The sequence below is a fragment of the Mangifera indica genome, chromosome 19, assembly GCF_011075055.1.
Source record: "Mangifera indica cultivar Alphonso chromosome 19, CATAS_Mindica_2.1, whole genome shotgun sequence".
Taxonomy (NCBI): Eukaryota; Viridiplantae; Streptophyta; class Magnoliopsida; order Sapindales; family Anacardiaceae; genus Mangifera; species Mangifera indica.
This window is the reverse complement of record NC_058155.1, coordinates 9,888,397-9,916,376: the sequence shown is the minus strand read 5'-3', so window position 1 is coordinate 9,916,376 and position 27,980 is coordinate 9,888,397. Positions and strand designations below refer to the sequence as shown.

The following is a 27,980-nucleotide window of genomic DNA, read 5'->3' as shown; positions in this document are numbered from 1 at the left end:
AGGAATTAACTCTAAAAAATCGTAATATTTTATTATTTAACAAATAAAATAAGATAATAATTTTAAAATAAATATTTCAAATATGATAGTTTAATTAAATATTATAATAATTTTTGTAAAAGTATTTAAATGAAATAATATTTGATTATTATTAATTAAATATAATAATTATTTATATATATTAAAATATATCAAATCCAATAATATTTTTGTAATAATATTTTATTTTTAATAATAAAAGTTCACATAAATAAATCAAAACTTTATGGACTTTGATTTACTACTATAGTAACTGGAGTCCTTATATGATAAAAACAATAATAAAGACTTCAGTTCATTGCACACATCAATGGGTAGACCAATCGAACCATCAATACCCTTTAATAAGTTACATGGTCTTCTTGCTGAACATATGTGAATCCTAACAACTTAGATGAAAAACATTAGTCAAGATCTAGTTTAAATTAAAAGTAACAATAAAAAATATGTGTATCTATCTTGTATATATATTTATATGTATTATTATATAATTGAATAATTTTAAATTTAAAATAAAGTAATATTTACTCATATGATAAAATATATAAATATGTATATATTTATGTGTTTAAAATAGATATGTATAAACGTGTCTTCGCTATAATTTGATTGAACTATTGTCACTTCCTAAACTTTGAATCAAATTAAATTGAAAATAAATAATATATAGATGATGTGTAAATTTTTTTAAATAATAATTGAAAAGAAGAAGTATTAGAGATGACAATAAACTGAATAGAAGTCAAACACCTTCATCTTTGTTCTTATTTGAAAACTTTTTATCGCTTTTGATATAAAGATAACAGAAAATTCTCGTCTCGTATTTATAGAAAAAAATTTATTTTTTTTCTCTCCCTATTTGTAAAAAAAGTTTTCTATATTTTTCTCTTTTATTATTATTATTATTATAAAAATAATAAAATATTTATTATTAGTCTTCATATATTTATAATAATTTAAAACATTTTAAAATAATTAAATTGATAAAAACTTAAAAAAAATATAAAAAAATAAATTAAAAGTTTAAAAATAAATACACCTCGAGATATTTTAGTTATCCTCACCCTTTAATATATTTATATTAAAGAATTTTCTTCTCGATCAAAACGAGTCGGATCCAATACCCGATCTCGAATAGCCGTCTTAAACAAAAAGATAGAGGAAAAGTAGAAAGGCTAAATGGAAAGCCGCCTCGCAGTGGGGTGTGTGTCAGAGGGATGGTCCTTTCCTTTGCTAGGAATGGAAATAATCTAAACTTGTAAAAAAATTAAAACGTAGTTTATTTGCTTAAATAAAATAAAATTAAACTGAAAAACAAACAGCTCAACCCAATTCTACTCAAACTCTACGCTTCACCTCGTCCCTCTCCCTTTCTTGTATATCTCTTTTTCCTTCTTTCAAATTTCTCTCAGAACTTTTATGTGCTGTGGACGCCTCTTAGGTGATATCTCCATCACACTTTCTCTCTTTCAGTACCTGTTCCTTTGATCTAACTGTTTTTTCTTGTTTGTTTTTGTTTTTTTGTCTGTAATCTACTTGTTTTTGGTTCCGCTTTTGTTTATTTAAGGGTTTTTGTTTTTGGTTTTAGTGATTTTTTATTTTTTTTGGTTTTGTTGTTTTAGTAGCAGTTGAAACCAGATAAAAAATTTTTGTTGAGATGAGATGACGACCGCACGATCAACTTTGCCGGCCAGGCTGACGCAGCTGATATCCGGCGAGAGTCCTATCGGTCCCTCTGTTAAGCTCGACTCTGAGCCCGTGAGTTGTTGTTTTTTTATTTGTTTTATTCTATTATTTACTTTTACTTTATTTTATTTTCATGTTTTCTAAGTGATTAGGGTTTTATTGAAGATTTTTAATACTGTTTGATCAACCCATTTATTATGGTTTTGTTAGCCCTATTATTTCCGATGATGATTGGTTATGTACCCCAATTTCCTAGTTTTGTTTATATTTTTTTGACTTGTTATTTGGGGCGTGGAATTAGTTAGTAACTTAGTATCTTTGAGATTTATAAGTCATCTGATTTGAAGGCTGGCTTGCACTTTATTGTTACTTGTATATTGAGAGGATTTAATCTGATCAAGGGATGGCTTCTGTTTGTTCTTAAAGGTCAGGAGTAGCATTGTGAACACTTTTGTATTGACTATAACCCGCACCTGTGTTTCAATCATCTGGGGACAATGCTAGTTTAAGTTAGGATAGTTATAGGTCATTTCTATTGCATAATTCTTTGATATATATATTTTTACTATTTTGTCTTTGCTCTTTTTGTCATCCCAAAGTCAGAGCTTCTTAACCTTACTTAGATTTTGTCATGGTAATGAAGAAAGCATTGAAATTTGAGTTACTTTCCCAGTCATTATACCAAATTGTAAATGATCTTATGATGGTTTCAAGATCCATTTACATGTGGCAAGAACTTAACATGCAAGGTAATTGATTATTTTGTAATAGAGGAAAATGTGTCGTTAGTCCAAGACTAGATATAAAAATAACAATTGAAATTCTTTAGTTCGTTTGGTTGATGAAATCCTAAATGCATAAACTGAGCCTTCTTCCTTGGGATTTGGCTACTATGTTGGTAGCACGGATACTTAACATCACTTTTGTATTATTAAAATGTTAGCTTATATTATATTAAAAGTTAAACTTATCTTGTTATAATTTTGATCTTTTCTTTTTTAACATACAGCAGTTATATTGTGGAAATGACCTCTGTAATGGAATGATCCATTTTTTGATATTTTTATAGAATCGGTTCTTATCTAGGTGCCAAATATCATATTTGGAGGCTTATGTCTGTTTTTCTATGTATTTGTTGCATATTTTGTTATAAGTATGGAGTAGAGGCTGATTCAGCTATATACATGGCAAGTTTAAATTGTTTAATGAAGAATTTAGGAGTGGCTGGACTTTCTTTGTTACACTAGGTGCAACCATGCATTTGGCATGCTGAGCATACCTCTATCTGCATGGAGTAATAACAGTGACAATCATTCTTGTTTGATTTATGTGTCTTATGCTAGTGTTGCTTGCATTATTATGAATTTATGACTACATGATTGAGTCTAGACATCCTACGATATGGTGGTCAGATAGATACAGTATGGTAAGCGCCAGAATAATCATGGTTGATAGGCTTTGAGCAGAAACTACATTTTCTTTAAACAATGGAATTTACCCAGAAACTCATCTGGTAATTTATTAATGACTTTTCCAACTTCTGTTGGGCTTGCATTTGTTGCTGTTTTATTCAATTTGTTTAATCATCATTTTCATCATCTTGGATTTATAAACATTTGGTTCAAAATTAGCCTAAACAAATGCTCTTTAATTTAATTGCTTGTGCATAGAATGAAATTTGTAAGGAATAATAGAGAAGGATTAAACAGAGAACAGAGTTGTGGTTGTAGTGTTTCTGAAATTGCTGCTCTCATCTACAGTGCACAGTGATGTAATATATTGTTGGTGAAATTTGTCTTTTTCGGTTTGCCTGAAAATCAAAATATGTATTTTTAGCGCGTATTAGGAAATATTGATCAAATGATCAGCACCCTTTCCTTTTCATATTTTTCTGCCACTTTGTGTGGGTGTAAAATCTCATTCTGTTACTCTAGATGCAGCCTCCAAAAATCAAAGCCTTTATTGACAAGGTGATCCAGAGTCCATTACAGGATATAGCAATACCACTTTCAGGCTTTTATTGGGAGTACAATAAGGTGATAGCATGCCCCCTTTGCTATGTCAAAATTTACATTTGACCCCTTTGGTGTTTTTTAACTTAATATCCTTTAATTGCAGGGAAATTTTCATCACTGGAGGCCATTATTTCTGCATTTTGATACATATTTCAAGACATACTTGGCTTCTAGGAATGACCTTCTTTTGTCAGATAAAGTTTTAGAAGATGATAATCCATTTCCAAAGCATGCAGTTATGCAAATATTACGAGTGATGCAAACAATTTTGGAGAATTGCCATAACAAGAGTTCATTTGATGGTTTGGAGGTATGTTATGGACCATATTGCAGATTTGTTTACTGAAGGGATATTGTGAACTTTCTGTCAGCTTTCTGTTCATCTCGCTTATGCAAGCATCTGCTGGTATGTGTTTGACAAATTATTATTGTTTTTTATGTCAGCATTTCAAGCTTCTACTTACTTCTACAGACACTGAGATTCTTATAGCTACCCTAGAGACTCTAGCTGCTCTTGTGAAGTTAAATCCCTCTAAGCTGCATGGCAATGCGAAGTTGATTGGATGTGGCTCGGTAAACGGTTACCTCTTGTCTTTGGCTCAGGGGTGGGGGAGCAAGGAGGAGGGTTTGGGTTTGTATTCATGTGTTATGGCAAATGAAAGAAAGCAGGAGGATGGGTTATGTTTGTTCCCATCTGATATAGAAAATGATAGTGATAAGTCTCATTATCGCATCGGTTCTACCCTCTATTTTGAACTGCATGGTCACAATGTCGTAAGCACTGAGCAAAACAGCTGTAATGCAAATTCTTCAAGTTCAAAAGTTATACACATGCCAGACCTTCATTTAAGGAAGGAGGATGATCTATCGTTAATGAAGCAGTGCGTTGAACAGTACAACATACCTCCCGAGCTCAGGTTCTCATTGCTAACAAGAATCAGATATGCACATGCCTTCCGTTCTCCAAGAATATTTAGGCTATATAGCAGGGTCTGCCTTCTTGCATTTATTGTGCTTGTTCAGTCTAGTGATGCTCATGATGAGCTAACATCATTTTTTGCTAATGAGCCAGAATACACAAATGAGTTAATCAGAATTGTAAGGTCTGACAAAACTGTACCTGGAACGATTAAAACTCTTGCAATGCTTGCCTTGGGAGCCCAGTTAGCTGCATATTCGTCCTCTCATGAGAGGGCACGGATTTTGAGTGGATCAAGCATAAGCTTTGCTGCTGGGAATCGGATGATTCTTCTTAATGTTCTTCAGAGGGCTGTTATGTCGCTGAAAAGTTCCAGTGACCCATCATCTCTTGCCTTTGTTGAGGCGCTTCTTCAGTTTTATTTGCTTCACATTGCTTCATCCTCAGTTTCAGGGAGCAATATAAGAGGATCAGGAATGGTTTCCACATTTCTACCTCTTCTAGAGGATTCGGATCCTGCTCGAATGCATCTTGTCTACTTGGCTGTGAAAGCTCTGCAGAAGATCATGGATTACAGTAGTTCATCTGTGACTGCAGTTAGAGAGTCTGGAGGAGTGGAACTGTTGGCTCAGAGGCTGCAGATAGAAGTACATAGAATTATTGGTTTCACTGAGGAATATGATAATTCAATGATTGTCAATGATTGCTCAAGATATAGTGATGATCATTTGTGTTCTCAGAAGAGGCTTATAAAGGTTCTTTTGAAAGCACTCCGGTCTGCTACTGATGCCCCTGCAAATTCTACCCGACCCCTCAACTCCCATGACAGTACATTACCTGATACCTTGTCACTAATATATGGACACGTAGAGAAGCTTGGAGGTGACATTTATTACTCAGCTGTGACTGTTATGAGTGAGATTATCCACAAAGACCCAACTTGTCTTCCTGCATTGTTTGAAATGGGTCTACCTGATGCATTCCTATCTTCAGTAGTGGGTGGAATACTGCCTTCTTCGAAGGCCATTATGTGTGTTCCAAATGGCCTTGGTGCTATTTGTCTTAATGCCAAGGGCTTAGAGGCTGTGAAGGAAGCTTCAGCTTTGCGATTCCTTGTAGACATATTTACAAGCAAGAAATATATCATTGCAATGAATGAAGCTGTTGTTCCTGTTGCAAATGCAGTGGAGGAGCTTTTGCGCCATGTATCTTTGTTTAAAAGCACTGGTGTTGATATTATCATTGAGATTGTTGATAAAGTTTCTTCCTTTGGGGACAATAATAATACTGGGTCATCAGGGATGTCCAGTGTGAGTACTGCAATGGAGATGGATTCTGAAGAAAGAGAAAGCGGCAAACATAGCTGTTTGCTTGATACAGTTAATTCTGTTACTGAAGGCATCAGTGATGAGCAGTTTATTCAATTATGCATATTTCATTTGATGGTTCTGCTTCACAGAACAATGGAAAATACAGAAACATGTCGGTTATTTGTGGAAAAGTCTGGAATTGAAGCTTTACTGAAGCTTCTCTTACGGCCTAGTATTGCACAGTCATCTGAAGGGATGACTATTGCCTTGCATAGCACAATGGTTTTCAAGGGTTTTACTCAACATCACTCCACTTCTCTGGCACGTGCTTTCTGTTCTTCTCTTAGAGACCATTTGAGGAAAGTTTTGGCTGGAATTGATGCTGTTTCAGTGTCCTTTTTAGTTGATCCCAGGATGCTGCCTGATGCTAGTGTATTTTCATCACTCTTCCTTGTTGAGTTCCTTCTATTTCTTGCTGCTTCGAAAGACAATCGTTGGGTAACTGCACTGCTCACAGAATTTGCAAATGATAGCAAAGATGTTCTGGTAGACATTGGACGTGTCCATCGTGAAATTTTATGGCAGATTGCTCTTCTTGAAGATGCCAAGCTTGAGGTGGATGATGATGGTGCTAGTTCTGCTGCTGAGTCACAACAGTCTGAATTAAATGCAAATGATTCTGAAGAACAAAGATTCAACTCCTTCAGGCAGTTCCTTGATCCATTATTGAGGAGGAGGTCGTCAGGGTGGAGTATTGAAGCCCACTTTTTTGATCTTATCAACCTTTACCGTGACCTTGGACGTGCTACCGGGTTTCGACATAGACTGAACACTGATAGTCCTTCAAACCTCTGGCTTGGAGCAAGTCCATCTGGTTTGTCTGATGCTGCTGGCTCTGGTAGTAAAAAGGAATATGACAAGCAGACATCACATTATACCTCCTGCTGTGATATGGTGAGGTCTCTTTCTTTTCACATTACCCATTTGTTTCAAGAGTTGGGAAAGGTAATGTTGCTTCCATCTCGCCATCGAGATGATGCTGTGAATGTGTCCCTAACTTCAAAAACTGTGGCTTCCTCTTTTTCCTCCGTTGCACTGGATCACATGAACTTCATAGGTCATGTAAATCCTTCCAGATCAGAAACTTCTATATCAACAAAGTGTCGATACCTTGGTAAGGTTGTTAATTTCATTGATGGCATTTTATTGGATAGGCCAGATTCCTATAATCCAATTTTGCTAAATTGCTTATACGGCCATGGAGTTGTTCAATCGGTTTTGATGACTTTTGAAGCAACCAGTCAACTGCTATTTGCACTTAACAGGGCCGGCACATCCCCAATGGAGACTGATGATGGGAATGTAAAACAGGATGAAAAAAATGCTGATCATCCATGGATTTATGGTCCCCTAGCTAGCTATGGTAAACTTATGGACCACATTGTGACATCGTCTTTTATTTTGTCTCCATTTACAAGGTACTTACTTTCTCAACCTCTTATAAGTGGAGATATGCCTTTTCCACGGGATGCTGAGACTTTTGTTAAGGTGCTCCAGTCCATGGTGCTGAAAGCGGTGCTTCCTGTTTGGACTCATCCACAATTTACTGACTGCAGTTATGATTTTATTACTGCAATTATTTCTATCATTAGGCACATTTATTCTGGGGTTGAAGTGAAAAATATCAATAGCAACATCAATTCTCGCATTACTGGGCCCCCGCCAAATGAAACAACTATTTCAACAATTGTGGAGATGGGTTTTTCCAGATCTAGGGCAGAGGAAGCTCTGAGACAAGTTGGATCAAATAGTGTAGAGTTAGCAATGGAGTGGCTGTTCTCCCATCCAGAGGAAACCCAAGAAGATGATGAACTTGCCCGTGCACTTGCCATGTCGCTTGGGAACTCTGAATCAGAAACAAAGGAAGATGTTGCAAATACCCCTATTCATCAACTTGAAGAAGAGATGGCCCAACTTCCTCCCATTGAGGAGTTATTATCAACATGTACTAAGCTTTTGCTAATGAAGGAACCTCTAGCATTTCCAGTACGGGACCTGCTTGTGTTGATATGCTCCCAAAATGAAGGTCAATATAGGTCTCGCATCATCTCGTTTATTATTGACCAGGTGAAGGATTGTAATTCAATTACTGATAGCAGAAACAGTAATATGCTATCCGCTCATTTCCATGTTCTTGCTTTAATCCTTCATGAAGATGCAGGGGCACTTGAAGTTGCCTCTAAGAGTGGTCTTGTGAAACTGGTCTCTGATCTGCTTGTGCAATGGGATTCTGGCTCAGCTGATGGGGGAAAACAGCAAGTTCCAAAATGGGTGACGACAGCTTTTCTTGCTGTTGATCGGCTATTGCAGGTTGATAAAAAATTAAATTCTGATTTTGCTGAGCTGTTGAAGGGAGATGATGCTAATAATCAGCCGATTGCTATTAGTATTGATGAGGATAAGCAAAACAAGTTGCATGCTTTAAAATCATCAAAATATGTTGATCCTCATGATCAGAAGAGGCTTATTGAGATTGCTTCTAGCTGTATCAAGAAACAGCTTTCATCTGAAACCATGCATGCAGTTCTGCAACTATGTGCCACTCTCACCAGAAGTCATCCCATTGCTGTTTGTTTTCTTGCTGCTGGGGGTGTAAGTTCATTGCTTTCACTGCCAACAAGTAGTCTATTCCCTGGGTTTGATAATGTTGCTGCTGCTATTATCCGTCACATCCTTGAAGATCCTCAAACTCTGCAGCAAGCTATGGAATCCGAGATAAAGCACACCCTTGTAGCTGCTGCGAACAGGCATTCAAATGGCCGTATCAGTCCACGCAATTTCCTTCTAAATTTAGGTTCTGCAGTCTCAAGAGATCCAGTTATTTTTTTGCAAGCTGCTCAGTCTGTTTGCCAAGTTGAGATGGTTGGTGATAGGCCATACATTGTCTTGCTGAAAGACCGTGACAAGGAAAAGTCCAAAGAGAAAGAGAAGGATAAGGAAAAGGCTTCAGAGAAAGACAAAACACAGGCTAATGAGGGTAAGGTTAGTCTGGGTGCTGTGAACACAACTGGTCCTGGGAATGGACATCGAAAAATAAATGATTCAAATTCCAGGATTATCAAAGCTCATCGGAAGTCTCCCCAGAGCTTTGTAAATGTGATTGAACTTCTTCTGGATTCAGTCACTGCTTATTTACCTCCAATGAAGGATGGTGTGGCAACAGATGTGCCCCCTCTTGATACATCATCAAGTGATATGGACATTGATGTTGCTGCCATTAAAGGAAAAGCTGTGGCTGCTGCGTCTGGTGAGAATGATGCCAGCAGCCAAGATGCATCTGCCTCTCTTGCAAAGATTGTATTTATGATGAAACTTTTAACAGAGATTTTACTACTGTATTCTTCTTCTATTCATGTTCTTCTTCGAAGAGATGGGGAGATCAGTAGCTGCAGAGGTGCTACTGGTTTTTGCAGTGGAGGAGTATTTCATCATATTCTTCACAGGTTTATTCCATATTCTCGAAATTCCAAGAAGGAAAGGAAAGCAGATGGTGATTGGAGGCATAAACTAGCAAACAGGGCTAGCCAGTTCTTGGTGGCATCATGTGTCCGTTCTGCAGAGGCAAGGAAGAGGGTTTTTCGAGATGTCAGCTGTATTTTTAATGACTTTGTCGATTCATGTAGTGGTTTCAGGCCAGCAGGTGATGATTTACAAACTTTTGTCGATCTGGTAAATGACATTCTGGCTGCTCGTACACCTACTGGTTCATGCATCTCTGCTGAAGCTTCTGCCACTTTTATAGATGTTGGTCTGGTTAGATCGTTTACTCAAACTCTTGGAGTACTGGATTTGGATCATAAAAATTCACCCAAAGTTGTTATAGGACTTGTCAAAGCACTGGAGTTGGTGACAAAGGAACATGTTCATGCTGCTGATTCTAGTGCAGCAAAAGGGGGGGATTCAAGCAAATCCCCTGGTAATGATCAGACTGAAAGAACAGATAATATTGTTGACATATCCCAGTCCATGGAAATGGCATTGCGGTCTGATCATGATCCTGTGGCACCGGAGAATGTTGAATCTTTCAATTTTGTACAAAACTATGGTGGATCTGGGGCTGTTACAGATGATATGGAACATGACCAGGATCTTGTTGGAGGGTTTACTCCTGCAGCTGAGGATGATTATATGCAAGAAACTCATGAGGACATGAGGGGTCTAGAAAATGGTGTTGATACTGTTGGGATACAGTTTGAAATCCAGCCTCATGTGCAAGAAAGTCTAGATGAAGATGAGGAAGACGTAGAGATGTCAGGTGATGATGGGGATGAAGATGATGATGAGGATGATGAAGAACATAATGATCTGGAAGAGGACGAAGTTCATCACCTGCCTCATCCTGATACTGATCAGGATGATCATGAGATTGATGATGATGAGTTTGATGAAGTACTGGAGGAAGATGATGAAGATGATGACGATGAGGAAGGTATTGTTCTTAGTTTGGATGAGGACATACATGGAATAAATGTCTTTGACCATATTGAGGTTTTGAGCAGAGATCATAACTTTCCCAATGAAACTCTTCATGTGATGCCAGTTGACGTTTTTGGTTCTAGGCGTCAAGCACGGACTACCTCTATTTACAGCCTTTTGGGCAGAAATAGTGATAGTGCTACTTCCTCACGTCATCCTCTTTTATCGAGGCCTCCATCCTCCATGCACACTGTTCCCAGACCAGCAGGTAAGCTTTTTCAGTATGTTATTCAGTTTTATCATTTATTTTCTGATATTCCAACAAGACTTTTTATTTTATTTTGGTGTGTCATGTTTACTTTTGAGTTGTCATTTATATTAATGATTGACCATATTTTTGTTCCAATCCAGGCACTGCCCATGACACTATTTTCTCAGATAGGAATGCTGATAGCACCTCTTCACGGCTGGATATTATTTTCCACTCTCTGAGGAGTGGACGTCACGGTCATCGTTCAAACTTGTGGGTGGATGATAACCAGCAAAATGGTGGTTCTAGTGCACCAGTTGTACCACAAGTTCTTGAAGAGATACTTATTTCCCAGTTGAGGCGACCATCTCCTGAGAAACCAGATCAGAACACATCGACAGCTGAACCCCAAAGTAATGGTGAGGCTGGTCAGCTACAAGTGTCTGAAGCAGGTGCAAGGCCTGAGATTCCCACGGAGAACAATATAAACAATGAAAGCATCAATACAGCTCCTTCCTCTACCCCTGCAATTGAAAGCTCTGTCAATGCTGATATGAGACCTGCAGCAAGTGATTCTTTGCAGGGAACAGATGCATCCAGTACACACTCACAGTCTGTGGAAATGCAATTTGAACAGCATGATGCTGTTGTTCGGGATGTTGAAGCAGTGAGTCAAGAAAGTGGTGGAAGTGGGGCAACATTTGGAGAAAGCCTGAGGAGCCTAGATGTTGAAATTGGGAGTGTTGACGGCCATGATGATGGTGGAGAAAGGCAAGGCTCCATCGATAGAATGCCTTTGGGTGATCAACAAGCACATCGCACACGAAGAGCTAATGTTTCTTTTGGGAACTCTACTCCTTTAAATGGGCAAGATACACCACTTCATAGTGTGACTGAAGTTGCAGAAAATTCTACCCATGAAGCAGATCAAGATGGTCCAGCAGTGGAGCAGCAAATGAACAATGATGGTGTTTCTGCATCCATTGATCCTGCATTCCTGGATGCTCTACCTGAGGAGTTGCGTGCAGAAGTTCTATCAGCACAACAGGGTCAAGTGGCACAGCCTTCAAATGAGCAACCACAAAATGCTGGAGATATTGATCCCGAATTCCTCGCAGCACTTCCTCCAGATATCCGGGAAGAAGTTCTAGCACAACAGCAAGCTCAAAGGCTTCATCAGTCTCAAGAACTTGAAGGTCAACCAGTCGAAATGGACACAGTCTCCATAATTGCAACGTTTTCATCAGATTTGCGCGAAGAGGTATGATTTCATTTAAATGCAAAACTATATGGAATCTCGTTACATCTGAATTTCTTTTATTGTTTTCTGCTTGTTCACAGGTTCTCTTAACATCTTCAGATGCTATTCTTGCCAATCTCACTCCTGCTCTTGTTGCGGAGGCAAATATGCTACGTGAAAGGTTTGCTCATCGGTATCATAATCATAACTTATTTGGTATGTACCCTCGGAATCGTAGAGGTGAGTCTTCTAGGCGTGGTGAAGGTGTTGGATCAAGTGTGGAAAGATCTGGTGGAAGTATCATCTCCCGCAGGAATATTGCTGCTAAGGTAGTTGAAGTTGATGGATCTCCTTTAGTTGGCATGGAAGCTCTTCAAGCAATGATTAGGTTGCTTCGTGTAGTCCAGGTATGTACTTGGTGGAATTGATTCTCCCTTGATTGCATCCCAATGTTTTGTGCTTCATTTTTTGTTATTACATAACTGTTTTCAAACATAAATTTGCAGCCACTCTATAAAGGTTCATTGCAAAAGCTGCTCTTGAATTTATGTGTGCATAGTGAAACCAGAACGTCTATGGTTAGAATCCTGATGGACATGCTGATGCTTGATACAAGAAAGCCAATGAATTATTTAAATGCTGTTGAGCCACCATATCGTCTTTATGCTTGTCAGAACAATGTGATGTATTCTCGTCCCCAACATTTTGATGGTAATTAATGTGTATATATACACATATTTATTGTATATATTTTCCAATTGTAGATTCTCAAGTATATCATTTGATTATTTTGAGGAATTTTCAGCATTTGTTGATTGTTTTACGCAATTTATTGTCAGAGTGACACTCATATGTTTTTCTTTTTCCCTTTGTAGGAGTTCCTCCTTTGGTTTCCAGGCGTATTCTTGAAACTCTGACATACTTGGCCCGTAACCATCCTTCTGTTGCAAAGATTTTGCTTCAGTTTAGGCTGCCTCTCCCTGCCCTGCAAAAGTCAGAGAATATTGATGAGGTTCATGGCAAAGCTGTTATGATTGATGAACCTTGTGAAATAGATAGAAAGCAGCAAGAAGGATATATATCTGTAATGTTGCTTTTGAGTCTCTTGAACCAACCCCTTTATTTGAGGAGTGTAGCACATCTTGAACAGGTTATGCTTTTTCCAACATGATGTCTGCTTTCCTCTATTTATTCTTCAGTATGTTGCAGGCTGTGTTAGTTTTGAGCTCATTTCGGTTCTTTCTTTCAGCTGCTTAATTTATTGGGGGTCATTATTGACAACGCTGAAAGTAGTTTATCTGACAAATCAAGGGCATCTACAACAGAACAGCAACCTCCTCTAGTTCCCACTTCAGTGGGTGGCATGAGTGCAGAACCTCATGGCGTTTCATCTGGGATTTCTGTTTCATCATCCAACGTTGATTCCAAATCTGCAACTTCATGTGAAAATGATGAATGTGATGTTCAGTGTGTAATGCTTAACCTGCCTCAAACTGAACTTCGACTTCTATGTTCATTGCTTGCACGAGAAGGGTATAGTGAAGCTTTATACCTACCTCTCTCTCTTTCTTATGTGCTCTGATGTAGTCCTTTTGCACATCAATGTCAAATTTGTTTATAGATCTTCTCATGCTTGCATTTGTGAATATGCAAGAAATTCATTTGTCTTGTTGGCTCCTTTTCCTTAGTGCACACACCAATTCTTATGTTTCCATTCTCTAAATACTTGGCCTTATATGATTTAATTTTTCTTGCAAGAAACTGCTGTTATTGTTATGATCATATGTCATGTTTGATCTGACATTGCATTTATCAATCAGTTTGTCAGATAATGCATATTCTCTGGTGGCGGAGGTAATGAATAAGTTGGTGATGATTGCTCCCACTCATTGTCAATTATTTATCACCGAGCTAGCAGATGCACTGCAAAAGTTAACTAAATCTGGTATGGATGAGTTACATGTGTTTGGTGAAGCTGTGAAAGCACTTCTCTGTACATCATCTTCTGATGGAGCTGCAATTTTAAGGGTCCTGCAAGCACTTAGCTCTCTTGTTGGCTCCCTAATCGAGGAGGAGAAAGATCAACTTATTCTCCCTGAAAAGGGACATTCTGCTGCTCTTTCTAATGTATGGGACATTAACACAGCTTTGGAGCCTTTGTGGTTGGAGTTGAGTACTTGTATAAGCAAAATAGAGAGCTATTCAGATTCTTCTACTGAAATGCCAACTACATCCAGAACTTCCACTACGAAACCATCTAGTGCTATTTCGCCACTTCCTGCCGGTGCTCAGAACATCTTACCATATATAGAATCTTTCTTTGTGATGTGTGAGAAGTTGCAGCCTGCACAACCAGGTTCAGGTCATGATTTTGGTGTTGCTGTTGTTTCTGAGGTCGAAGATGCCAGCACATCTGCTGCCCAGCAGAAGACCACAGGGCCCTTCTTAAAAGTAGATGAAAAGCAGATGGCTTTTGTAAAGTTTTCTGAGAAACACAGGAAGTTACTAAATGCTTTCATCCGTCAGAATCCTGGGCTCCTGGAGAAGTCTTTCTCACTCATGCTCAAGGTTCCTCGCTTTGTTGATTTTGATAATAAACGTGCACACTTCAGATCAAAAATAAAGCATCAACATGACCATCATCACAGTTCTTTAAGAATTTCAGTAAGAAGAGCTTACATTCTTGAAGATTCTTATAACCAACTGCGCTTGCGATCAACACAAGATTTGAAGGGAAGGTTGACTGTTCACTTTCAAGGAGAAGAAGGTATTGATGCAGGTGGTCTTACCAGGGAATGGTACCAGTTGTTGTCCAGGGTTATTTTTGACAAAGGAGCCTTACTTTTCACAACCGTGGGCAATGATTCAACATTCCAGCCCAATCCTAACTCTGTCTACCAAACAGAACATCTTTCATATTTCAAGTTTGTTGGACGAGTTGTGAGTACTACCTTTAATTGCTTCAAGTTATATTGATCTAGTGATTATTTACTTTTAGCTCATTGCTTAATATCCCTTTTAGGTTGGAAAAGCGCTTTTAGATGGACAACTTTTGGATGTTCATTTCACTCGATCTTTCTACAAGCATATCCTTGGGGTTAAAGTTACTTATCTTGACATTGAAGCTATTGATCCTGGTTACTTCAGAAACCTGAAGTGGACGCTTGAGGTATGGCTTCTTGTCTTGTCATGTCTTTATATGTAATTTTGTCTTTGTTCAGCTAGTCTTACTGGTTAATCCTTATACCTTTTTGCAGAACGAGATAACTGATGTTCTAGATCTCACTTTCAGCATTGATGCTGATGAGGAAAAGCTGATTTTGTATGAAAGAACACAAGTAATGATCTAACTTGATCTTTTCATTATCAGCTTATACTTTTAAAAAAATAGTTCCTCATTTAATAGTCTCCTGAATATGATGCAGGTAACTGACTGTGAACTAATACCTGGTGGGCGAAATATGAAGGTTACCGAAGAGAATAAACACCAATATGTTGATCTAGTTGCTGAGCATCGGTTGACGACTGCTATTCGTCCTCAAATAAATGCATTCCTTGAAGGATTTAGTGAACTAATTCCTAGGGAATTAATATCTATTTTCAATGACAAGGAATTGGAATTGCTGATTAGTGGACTTCCAGATATTGACTGTGAGTTCTGTAAATTGTTATTACTTTTGGCCATCTTGATCTTATAGTTTTCAAGTCTAACCACCTTTTTATTTATAAATATTCCTTGATAATTCTAATATGAAACTCTAAACAAACTCACTGCTATCAATGTCTTTCAGTGGATGACATGAGGGCAAATACAGAATATTCTGGTTACAGTGCTGCATCTCCTGTTATACAGTGGTTTTGGGAGGTTGTTCAAGGGTTCAGCAAGGAGGATAAGGCTCGTCTTCTACAGTTTGTGACTGGCACCTCGAAGGTTCTCTCTCTTTTACGTACCACTTTTTAATTTCTGTTGCATTCAATTACTGCAATATTTATTAACAATTAATGTCATATTTAATTGTGTGACTTTATTTGCGTGTTAGTTAGGTTAATGAAATTAACTCCTGCTGTATTCCTTTCAAATAGAATGGACATCAGGTAGACTATAAACAGATTATAAGGAGTTTTGCCTTAATATTCTGGACCTTGTCTGTTAAGCTGGCTAACGAAAACCTTTTTCAGTTTGATTTTTATATGTTTGGCCTTTTTCTAATCAAGAAAACTGTCATGACAATCATGAAACAAAAAATTATCTCACCATGTACTAAATATTTCACTTCTTATTGCATCTTCTAATTGTTGGATATGGGGAACTAAACAGGGCTCTTGTTGTCTCACTTTTGTTATTGACAACTCTTTTAGGTGCCCTTGGAAGGTTTCAGTGCTCTACATGGAATTTCAGGCTCACAAAAGTTGCAAATACACAAGGCTTATGGAAGCTCAGATCATTTGCCATCTGCTCATACTTGGTAAACTAAAATATCCCTCCAGTTTTCTACACATAACTGAGCTCCCATCTGTCATAAGTTCACAAAGTTTTCAATAAAACTATCTGTACACATTTGAGTACATGATTAGATACATAAATTATATGTCATCATGTGATTGAATGATTTTAAACTAAGAATAAAATAACATCCAATCACATAATGACATATCATCTGTATATCCCAATTGTGTACTTAAAAGTGTATATATATAGTATTACTCTTAAGTTTTTGTTTGCTGGAGTTTTTTAACGGTATGGACCAAGCCTTTTTCTTTGGAACGACTTCACTGACGTGAACCCTTGATTTCTGCAGTTTCAATCAATTAGATTTGCCAGAGTATCCTTCTAAACAACATCTAGAAGAGAGACTGCTGCTTGCAATTCATGAAGCGAATGAAGGGTTCGGATTTGGTTAGAAATTACAGGTGGAACATCAAAATTGGTAATGTAGATAATAATATTTATTAATGTCAAAATTCAGCAATGGGACATCAAAATCGGTAATGTAGATAATAATATTTATTAATGTCAAAATTCAGCAATGAGAAGGAAATGGGTGGATGTCATATGTTTGTATACTGTACAGTCAATATATTGGCTATGGGAAATGCTTATGGCAGTTTTTAAATTTGCCAACATGCCCTTGTTTTCTTTTTATATTTTTCTTTAATTCTATTTAAATTTATTTTCCTTTTTTTCTTTTACTGTTTTAGTCTTCAATATCTTGTTTCTTAGATTTGGTGATTTTGAGGTCCATGGTGATGGAGCCTCAACCACAAAAAATGTGCAACTATATTATCTTGATAATCTAATTTCTAGTTCAGATATTATTTCATTTGATTTTTAATTAATAAGAGATTAAGATATGATAGAATAAATAATATAAGAAATAATATTAATTTTATTATAATTACATTAAAAAATTATTTTTTATCCAAATTTTAATGGAAGGATATACATATCGGGAGATCAAAAATCCCAAGGTTAATTTATGTTAAAGATAAGGATAAAATTATCTTTTTATTGTTGAATTTTAAAAAAATATTTTCTGTGGTAATCACTTACTATGGTACCCAAACCAATCGTAGTAGTTTAAACAGTTAAATTCGAAATGCAGGTGTTCCGTAGGCAATTGTTCTTTATTTGGTACGCCAGCTAAGGTTTTGGAATCTAAAAACTGCTCAACATATTCATCCTGCAAAGAAACAAGTATTGCTTTATAAATTCAACGATGCACGTCAGTTCCTTGCTGGATATCATATTAGTACTCATCCTCATGGAATGTTCAACATTCAAGTTTCAGCAAGAAGAAACATAAACGAAGCCTAATCTAATGAGTTAAACTAGCAAACTGAACTACTGACATTCGCTAACATCGTCGACAACCTGGAAAGTCTCCTTCTGTTGCGACCAACTTACATCCTCTAAGCACAGCTAAACTTAACTGTAGCCAACGGGTAGATTCATGTGCGCTGCATAATCTATCAATCACCTCAACATCTTTACTGCTGAATCTTAAGAGTGAAATCCCAGGTCCTCTGTCTCCCATGTCTTATTAATTATATAATTGCCCTTTCTTCTTGTTTCCTACCTACTGAGTGACCAAATGATGTTAAAGTAGCTTGAAAGGTGTTCACAATCTAGTGGGTCAATAGATTAACCCCTAGGATACATCCTTCCCTCAGCATCATCCTTGATGATATTACAAAGGCTAATTGGAAAATAATCGGGGAATAATACTACGTCACTTCCCGGCAGAACCATCTTTGACAGATAATCAGCCGCTTTGTTAGTTTCACGCCATGTGTGAGAAATTAAATACTCCTCAAAATTATTAAGAAGCCTCCAAATGTCATTCAAGTAACTACTAGCCTTTGCACTACAACTCCGCCGTCTAGTTATGGTTTCCACAACACTCTCTGAATCAGATTCAACCCATATTACCCTGATCCCCATATGAGAAGCAAGAACCAGGCCCCTCCATACAGCATATAGTTCAACCAAGAAAGTGTCATCAAAATGAGCTTTAGTGACAAAGGCACATATTGGGTCACCCCTGTAGTCACGGAGCAGACCACCTAAACCAGCATTTCCCCGATATATTGATCCATCAGTATTTAGTTTTGTGCATCCAGACGGTGGCTTTTGCCAACTAATCCACATCATTGGTTTATCAATGCTGCTACATTTTTGAAGATTTCCACTTGCTATTAGGTTGAAGTTCCGGTCTAAAGCCATCCCAGGTTTGGTTTTCTTTGGCATTATTGAAGACCTATCTGAAGTATTTGCCTCTAATTCAGATGGATTTAGTTCTTGCTCTTTGATCTTGTGCTTCTTCCCTTCGATATGTTTCTGCAAACATTTTTCACTTGTAGTGCTGACTTCACAAAGAGTGCATCTCCACACCTGAGCATTAACAGCAACAGTTGGCCAAGCGTATTCCACTTTTGAAATGTCACAACTAGGCTCCAAACTTTCCTATCACAGGTAAAAATATTTATAAAAAAAAGGTTAGCATTGCTGAATTTAGCTTACTCGCAGATTGTTTAAGGCAGCAATTCAAAAAATAAGAATAATGCCTTTAGCTTTAAATATTTATATCATGGCATTGCTACATTGAATTCTAACTTTAAAGGTCCTTCTGGGTTAGGCTGATAATCAAGACTCATAAAAGGGAAAAGATCAAGATATTACTTCTAAGAGTAAATTCAGCTACCCTACAAATTATGGATTTGCTTACCGCAAAGGGGAAAAGCCTACCTGGCAAATGGTGCGTTTCTCCAACTTTTCTGGTCCAAATTGAACATTATTTGTATGATCAGCATCAGGGAGGCAGGCTATGAGGTCATTCTTCCTTGGGATAAATAGTAGGTACCGCATTTTTGAATTCTCAAGAAAATAAGCGCCGATGAAGTATTTATAGACATAAGAAGCACCCTGAAACGAAGGTATTGCTAAAAAGATTGTTGTCACGCCTTTGATATGAGGCCAAAATGGAATCCTATCATTGAAAGTAAAATCAAGTGTGAAGAGCTTACAAAGAATATCCAGGCAAAGGTATGCACTTATATTGGCATCCTTCTAAGGGCCAAAAAAGGCTGAGCAAACTCAAACTCATAAGAAAACAGACCAAGCTTGAATGCATCTGGATTCTCTACAAGCCATAAATCTAACATATTTCTATTATCAAACGAAATTAACATGATCTAAAACTCTGTTGGTTAAAACACTGCACAAGCACAGCCAACAATCAAACAATTATAGCTTCTTTGAGCCTCATTGATCAAGCTATTGACATAGATATCCCAGAGTGATCTAAATGCCAACATTAAATCTAAAGATACGAAGAAAGAAAAAAAGGGCATGTACTTTTATTCAACTTGGAAAATTTTCTTTATAAAAAATTCTGAAAACATCACAAAACTAAGTACAAGTCACCATAATACTGTGCTTTAAAAGGTATACAAACTTCCAAGTCTTTCATCTCCTTATGTGTCAAATCACAAATAGGACATAGCAAAAAGAACTTTCTGATTACAGAATAGAAGATACTCACACAGTTAGATGTCGATCTAAAATACAAGCAAATTGTGCAATATAATGTAAACCAAAACAGATATCACAAAGCTTGAAGTTACCATTTCAATAGCTCTGAAAGCACCATCTCCATAGTTTGAATTAAACCAAAGAGCACCCAGCAAGCAAGACATTGCTGATTTATGGAGTGGGAATTGCTCTCTATAGCCCGAGCGGAAGCATACCTTTAACAAAATAAACATACAATTTAAAAAATCCATGAATTGAAGTTTTTTTTAATCTAAAAGATAAAACCAATAACATATAAAATTAGATACTCACATGGGATAAACCAAAGCAAAGGGAGAGCTGCAGAAAACGAATAACGAAATCAAGTGAAAAAGTAAACCACTGATAAACAAATAAATATGTAAAAGCAAATAGAAATACCCAACAAATTGAAATTTGAGCAACATCTACAAACCTAGAGAGAGCACAGAAAAGTCTTGCTGATATCTCAAGGAAAGCTTCCCAACCCATTTTTCCCCGTACCCTTTCAAGCTTTTAGAATGTCATAATTTTTCAACTTCCTTTGTTGTTGTATATAGGGATTTATCAAAAGTCGGTCAATGATCAGATGCACTTACGTGTAAGCATATATACAAGCGCACCGGCGCAATGGCTATTTATTTATTCAGGCAGAGGGCAGTTGACGGGCTCCATCAGAACAAGAAGATAAGCCACTGCCCCGTACTAGAAAGGAAAGTGAAGTCCCCCAAACTGCTTTAATGAAAAGAAAAGCAAAGTCAAGGAAGTAGAGACGAAGGTGCTTTTGAGACGGCATACGTATTATTGGGAATGTTCTGTATTAGGTAGATTCTTTTCTTTGGATTGGCTGTCCAAACAGTCCAATAAAGAAACCAAAGAATTTTACGTAAAGGATTTTTTTTTTTTTTAATGCAAAGCAAAATCTACAATTTTCAGTATTAAATTTTTAAATAAAAAAATAATCTACGAGTAATGTTTACAATGAACCAAGAAAGGAAATTTAAAGCTTGGAAAATAATCATATCAAAAGAAAGGGTAAAAACCTTTCGCCCATGTCCCTCTTGTGACGAAGTGGTGAGGGCATTATCAACCCATAGTGCCCGAAGATGATACATATATAATCAGGGTTACTATATGCAAGAAAGAGTTGGGTGCAACCTTACTGTTTTATATTTAATATGACATAGTCGTCTGATCGACTTAATTATTTTATGATTAATGTGACGTTGTTATGATGATTATATCTAATTGTGAATTAGCAATTTAAACATTTTATCTAATTGTTAACGTGTGATAATGATTAAACAATTAAAATTTGATCTCATTCAAAGAGGAGATCTACCCTTCCTATTGCTTTGAGGTAGGATAGACGCATCTTCAGATCTTTGCCACTTGGACGCTAGGCATTGTTTGAGATACAATTTCGAACAATTACGTCGGATTTTGGAGCCTCACTGGAACTTTGAGAAGCACACCTTTTAGGCTGTACGTGTTTTATGTTAGTTTAGGACCATCGGATCTCCGACGCATGGTCGCTTAAATGGCGAGGATTTCTTCCTGTCCCACTGGCCTTTGCCTATAAATTGCCCTTTGAAATCAGCATGTCCATTTCTTCCTCGTGTGCTCGAAAAAAATCCTAGCAAATTCCTTCGTTCCTTGACTTTCAGGTCTGCTATTTTCAGACTTTTAACATCTCGTTTCCAAATTTTTTTCCTGAAAATCTTCGAACACTATTGAGGATGAATTTGTCAAGAGTTCGCCCATCACTTCCCAAGTTTAGGAGGCCAGTGAGGCGTTGCGAGTCTTCTACACCAAATTCTCAGGCTTTTGCTCTGACACCAGAGCAGGTTGGAGATTCTGACGCTCATTCAACACCAGGACGAGTTTATATAAGCAGTAAATGTTTAGCTTCAAGATAGCTAAGTCCATCTGCCGTCGGATAATTATTATCTTTCACCTATTAGAAAAAACACCAAAGTCATATATATTTATATAATTACCTCTAAATAAAATTTTGATCTTTCAATAGTTTTAAATAGAGATTGTATCAATTTCTACCTTGGTTATTAGAGCTTGAACTTCACTGAAATGCCCAATATTTTTGGTAGGGTGCTTTAAATGAGAAATAATATTAAATAAGTAATATTTTATAGTATTGAAAACATTCGGGGCAAAAAAGATTTAGCAAATGTCTGGGGGTTTAAGGAGATTTTCCGTTGAAACATTAAATGAAACATTAAATAAAGGAAAAGGCTTTTAAACTTACTTTCTTAAGAAGGAAAGCAAGAAAGAAAAACAGAAGCAGAGGCAAGAAAGAGAAGAAAAAGGGAAATATGAGAAGAAGGAAACAAAAAAAAAAAAAGGAGACGAAGACGGAAATAGAAAAGGAAATGGATAAGAAAGGAGAAAAGGTACTTATTTTCTCTTTATTTTAGTTTTAGGTTTTAAATTATTGTTTAAATTGGGGATTTCCAAAGTTTTAAAATGTTGCTTCAAATTAAAGTGAAAAAGTAAGGAAGGAGAAGAGATTCATAGAGAATTTTAACACCGACTTTAACTCTACTCAAATCAGTGAGTGGGAAACAAACTTTGAATTGAAATTTTATTTTATGAAAATTTTATATTTTTATTTTTAAATCTCTAACAAATGATATTATTGATTTCAGGAAATCTTTTATAAAAAATAGAATATTATGCATGTAGTTGATTTTGATTGTGGGTAACTATAGAGTGAAAGCCCACTTAATCCAATGTTATGTATTATTATAAATTCTGAAGGTTAATTTAATTAATGTTGTATGTGTGGTTGGGGAGCCAAAGTTGTTTAATTTAGTTATGAGTTAACTGAAATTTGGATATTTAATGTGTTGATATTTTGTGTAGCTACAAAGTTGGAAGGTATTTAGTTCAGTTTGACCGGTGAAGGAAATTGTTAAGAGTTGATTGATTTGGTGTCGTGTATAGTTGTAGAGCTAAAAGATGTTTAGTCTAGTTTTATGCGATTGAAATTGCTAAATGTTATTTGAATATATATATATTATGAGATTTTATAGTTACAAATTTTATTATTTAGTTTCATGAAGGATTGAAATTGCTGAATAAATTGTTTATTGATATTGCTTATGGTTGTAGAGTTAGATATTTAGTTTTGTTCTATGAGAGACTGAAATTTGTTAATATTATTTGGATTGATATTTTGTGAGGTTGTACAATCGAATGTTATATTACTCAATTTCATGGATGATTTAAATTGTTGAATAAATTATTATTAATATTATGCGTAGCTGTAGAACTGAAGAATCTTAATTCAATAATGAATGTGACTAGGTGGTTAGCCTAACTTAGTGATGAAATAGTTATATTGTTGAAGGTTATCAAATTGGTGTTGTAGTTGGATATAGAGTTAATATAATTTATTCAATATGGTGAGAGCGTGACTACTTGATAATTATTATTTTAAGGCCAAACGACTATTTCCCACCCAAGGTATGCTGTAATGACAAGTTTCCCCCCTTTAACTATGGAAATACCAAACACCCACCCATGGCCAGTTAAATTTAACAGAACCCTAACGCCTGAAAATTTTATCTCCTTTTGCCCCCCTAAAGTTTGAAAACAAAAATTTCCCCCCAGCCTAAGTTTAAGAAAATGGCAGTTTCACCCTAGGGTTTGGTTTTGAAATCTCCGGCGACCTCTCCGGCTCCGTTGCCGACGGCTTCTCCCTCCCGAAGAATCCTCTCCTTCCGGTGATCGGTTTCCTCCCATTTGGAGGCCCGATCGTCGCCGGAAAAGCGGTGGGAGACGAAGAACTTCGTCGGGGAAGACGAAGTTCTTCGTCTTCCCAGACGAAGACGAAGCCGTCGTCTTCGTCTGGGAAGACGATCGGCTTCCCAGGGAAGACAACCGTCTTCTTCTGGGAAGACGATCGTCTTCCCAGACGAAGACGACGGCTTCGTCTTCGTCTTCGTCTCCCACCGCTTTTTCGGCGACGATCGGGCCTCCAAATGGGAGGAAACCGATCACCGGAAGGAGAGGATTCTTCGGGAGGGAGAAGCCGTCGGCAACGGAGCCGGAGAGGTCGCCGGAGATTTCAAAACCAAACCCTAGGGTGAAACTGCCATTTTCTTAAACTTAGGCTGGGGGGAAATTTTTGTTTTCAAACTTTAGGGGGGGCAAAAGGAGATAAAATTTTCAGGCGTTAGGGTTCTGTTAAATTTAACTGGCCATGGGTGGGTGTTTGGTATTTCCATAGTTAAAGGGGGGAAACTTGTCATTACAGCATACCTTGGGTGGGAAATAGTCGTTTGGCCTTATTTTAAATCTATTTGTGAGTTATTGTGTAATGAATATGACATTAAAAGATGGTAACAATCAAATATTCTTGGTAAATGCATATTATGTGATAAGTGCTCTGCCCGTGTAATGCGTTATGTCGGGTATGACAGATTCCAGTTGTTCTGTTTGTGCAGTATTTAATGCTAAATATGACAGATTTCAATTGTTTTGCCTGTACAGTGTTTTATGTCAGGTATGATAGATTTCAGTTGCTATGTCTGTGTATTATATCAGAGATGACAAATTTTAGTGCTCTGTCCGAGCAAGATTACAAGATGTTGGGTATGACAGTTTTCCTCACTTTGCTTGTGTAGGGGATACTCACCAGGTATAACAGGTTTCTTCTTGAAAATATAAGTGATGGTGTACAGCTCAAGTTATTGTTTTGGGGAGGGGTTCACATTAAGAAATAAATAAATATGAGTTGTTACTAATCAATTTTTCTATTTAAATATGACCTTCCCCAAACATTTTTATCATTAGTGTGACATGTTCACGAAATTTAAGGGTTCTATTATTTTTTGTAGGAACTCCAATGGTAATTCAAGAACGGTGTTTCTTAATAAAACTTAATTATCAACAATAAATGATTTTATTTTAGTGGGGATGGTTCAATTTCTTCTTAGAAATTTAACATCTTAGTTGGTCAATATATTATGAAACTGTTATATGTTCCTTTATATATATACATTCAGTTATTCTAGAATTGTTTTATAACTATCCACTCACTGAGCTTTTAGCTCAACCTTATAAAAATTTCCCCTTCAGGACATCTTCAGGGTCGTGTCAAGCCATGATTCCGCTTAAGGTTGTGCCACCATAGAACATCTTTCGTCGGTGTCGTATTTGTTGTGTATGTGGATCTTGTGAATTTATGCAAAAAAAAATTGGATGGGTAGAGGCCTAACAAAAAACTTATTCTCATGTTTGAATGAAATATAAGATGTATTTATATGTGTGTGTGTGTGTGTGTGTGTGTTTTGTGGAATATTTAAATAGCTTTACAAGATACGTCTCGACCTTCTAAGTCTCATAAGAGTATTCGGATATTACGAGTTTCGCAGGTCAAGATGGGTCCTGTCATTTACTACTCACTGTATCTAATCCTTCATTCATATCTTTCAACAATGCCGCTAACTAAAGTGCCTCTCTAGAAAAACAATACACGAAACAAAAAATCAAAACAATACCCAATACATGAATTGCGGTAAAAGAATCAATAATTTGTACAGAATTATCATTTCGATAATCGCTAAACAAGAATTAAACACGTGCAAACTAACCTGTTTACTCTTTCATCGTAGCCCCATTTCTTAACAATAGAACCCTCCATGATTTACAAGTATTCAGTAACAGTAGTTCTGAAATTTAATCGTAAAAAAATAACAATTTTCATTATCATGTACGCTGAGGTAAAATTCACCTATTTAAAGAGTCATTTGGTTATGAATTTTAAAGATTACTTTGGTAATCTATCTTTTATTTTCTTGTTTGGTTTATTAATAATAAAATATTACAATAATCTTCTATTACTTATGTTGACGTGACAGTTAATATAGGTGGTAATTTGATTATCACATTCACCTTAGGTATTTAAAGATTATTAAGGTACTCTTGATTTTATTATAATTATATTAATATTTATTAATTTTTTAAGACAAAAATAAATTTATTTTTAATTAATATGACAAATAATATGAAAAATATGTAAAAATAATTATATTCAAGGGTATTTAAGTAAAATAATTTACTAGTAATCTTTTATTCCCTTTAACCAAACACAATAATTATTTATACTTATCAAATTTTATCAAACATAGTAATCTTTTATATTCAATAATCTTTTAAGTAATCTATCTTCAAGGTAATTTTTCTATTTTGGTAATAAAATATTACCCAAACCAAAAGCCCTCAAAGATACAAGAAAGATTGGAAGGTGAGAAGAAAGAAAGATGAGAGAATTCGTGCAAAAAATATTGGTGAAGCAGTGTGTATACGAAGAACAATAAGAAAATTGAAATTATTAATTATCTAAAATAATAATAATAATAATAATAATAATAATAATAATAATAAGAAAATTGAAATAGAAATACCTACGGCAAGAGCTGCGAAAAGTGGCGGCTTAATTTGAGACAAGTAAAAAGAAATATTATGGACCGAACTGCACGATTTGAATTGGAGGGGTTTAATTTTTCCTTTTGTTTTTGTGTAGTGTTTGGTCTTTTTTGTCAATAAATTATAGTTAAAATGGGTTTTCATTTTTTTTTACTATGCATTTTTATAAATAGAATAATATTATATATATATTTTTTTTAATATATAATCTAAATATAAAAATAATATATTATTATATAATTAAATATTATTTTATTTTTAATTTTAAAATATCTAATATATAATAACATATTATTTATATATATAAATTATACATTAAAAATACGTAAATATAGTTTTATTGTTAGAAATATAGGTTTAAAAGTTCCTTAAATTTAGTTAATTTTCTTGAATTAAGAAAAAAAGACATTTAATTCTTTTGAATTAAGGGCCGCTCAAGAGTATTTGTTCAATTGTCAATTTTTATATTTGTATGCATTTTTATAATAAATATTATCAATTAATATTTTTTATTAGTTGTATTTTTTTAAATATTAAAAATAAATTTTATGAAAATAATCTTTTATTTATCAAAATTACTTTTTATTTATCTTTTTAAAGAAAATATCTACCTAAGTTTATTTACTCAGAGAAACGTAAAATTAAAAATTATTTATAATCAAAAAAACTATACATATATAATTTTATATATAATTTGAGTATATAAATAATATATCATTATTTAATTAAATAATTTTAAATTAAATATAAAATAATATCTAATTATATGATAATATATCATTTATATAACTAATTTATATATTAAAAATATGTACTCATAATAATATTTAGTTATAATATGAGCAATAATATGTGTATATATTTTTGACATATAATTTATGTATATTTTTTGGTATAAAATTTGTGTATATAAATTATGTGTCATTATATAATTAATATTATTTTATTTTTAATTTAAAATTATCTAATTATATAATAATATATTATTTATATACGTAAATTTATATTAAAAAAATATAATTTTATTGTTATAATATATGAGGTGAGTCATTAGTATTTCCCTCTATTAGTAAAATTTGGTCGAGTGTTTAATTGCTTATTTATAATAGGCCGGAAATTGGTTAAAATATGTAAATTTCTGATGTTAAATATACATTTTCAGTAAGTTCACTATTTACCATAAATAAACTTTTAGCTCAATTATTTTGTCTCATACCGAGTTAGAGAATTATTAATTCAATAAAACTATATGTACCTATTTTTAGTACATAATTTATGTACACAGATGATGTGTTATCATGTGATTGAATGTTTCTTTATCATATGATGATATATGTTTTAAAATCACCTAATTATATAATGACACATCATTGTGTATATGAATTGTGTACAAAAAATAGGTATACATAGCATTGCTCATTATTAATTATCCACTTTGGTCATTATGACTAGCACTTATATTTTCATAAAAATTCAACCTTTTTTATTTGTAGACATAAATATATTAAAATTCAGTGTATAAATATAATTTTGTTATAGTAA

General features: G+C 35.2%; 2 protein-coding genes across 6 annotated transcripts; one reads left to right on the top strand and one right to left on the bottom strand.

The window, feature by feature from the left end:
- Positions 1–1,245: 1,245 nt before the first annotated feature.
- LOC123203269 (E3 ubiquitin-protein ligase UPL2-like) lies at positions 1,246–17,059 on the top strand. Of its 4 annotated transcripts, none has more exons than XM_044619573.1 (17): positions 1,246–1,480; positions 1,668–1,797; positions 3,660–3,761; positions 3,844–4,050; positions 4,185–10,713; positions 10,857–11,956; positions 12,037–12,342; positions 12,442–12,646; positions 12,811–13,085; positions 13,185–13,468; positions 13,756–14,875; positions 14,958–15,104; positions 15,193–15,273; positions 15,361–15,586; positions 15,727–15,866; positions 16,295–16,401; positions 16,735–17,059. In XM_044619573.1, exons 2-17 carry the CDS (start codon positions 1,702–1,704, stop codon positions 16,835–16,837), a joined length of 11,028 nt encoding a protein of 3,675 aa, XP_044475508.1. In that variant the 5' UTR covers positions 1,246–1,480; positions 1,668–1,701; the 3' UTR covers positions 16,838–17,059. The 4 variants fall into 4 exon arrangements, with proteins under 4 accessions (XP_044475508.1, XP_044475507.1, XP_044475509.1 ...); XM_044619572.1 differs by having other exon boundaries at positions 1,665–1,797; XM_044619574.1 differs by having other exon boundaries at positions 1,662–1,797; positions 3,666–3,761.
- A 558-nt stretch (positions 17,060–17,617) lies between these two features.
- Positions 17,618–20,760, bottom strand: LOC123202570. 2 transcript variants are annotated; one of them, XM_044618504.1, is made up of 5 exons: positions 20,422–20,760; positions 20,280–20,306; positions 20,060–20,182; positions 19,182–19,422; positions 17,618–18,899 (listed from the first exon to the last, which is right to left on the bottom strand). In XM_044618504.1, exons 1-5 carry the CDS (start codon positions 20,475–20,477, stop codon positions 18,078–18,080), a joined length of 1,269 nt encoding a protein of 422 aa, XP_044474439.1. In that variant the 5' UTR covers positions 20,478–20,760; the 3' UTR covers positions 17,618–18,077. The 2 variants fall into 2 exon arrangements, with proteins under 2 accessions (XP_044474439.1, XP_044474441.1); XM_044618506.1 differs by having other exon boundaries at positions 20,585–20,758.
- Between the last annotated feature and the right edge of the window lie 7,220 nt (positions 20,761–27,980).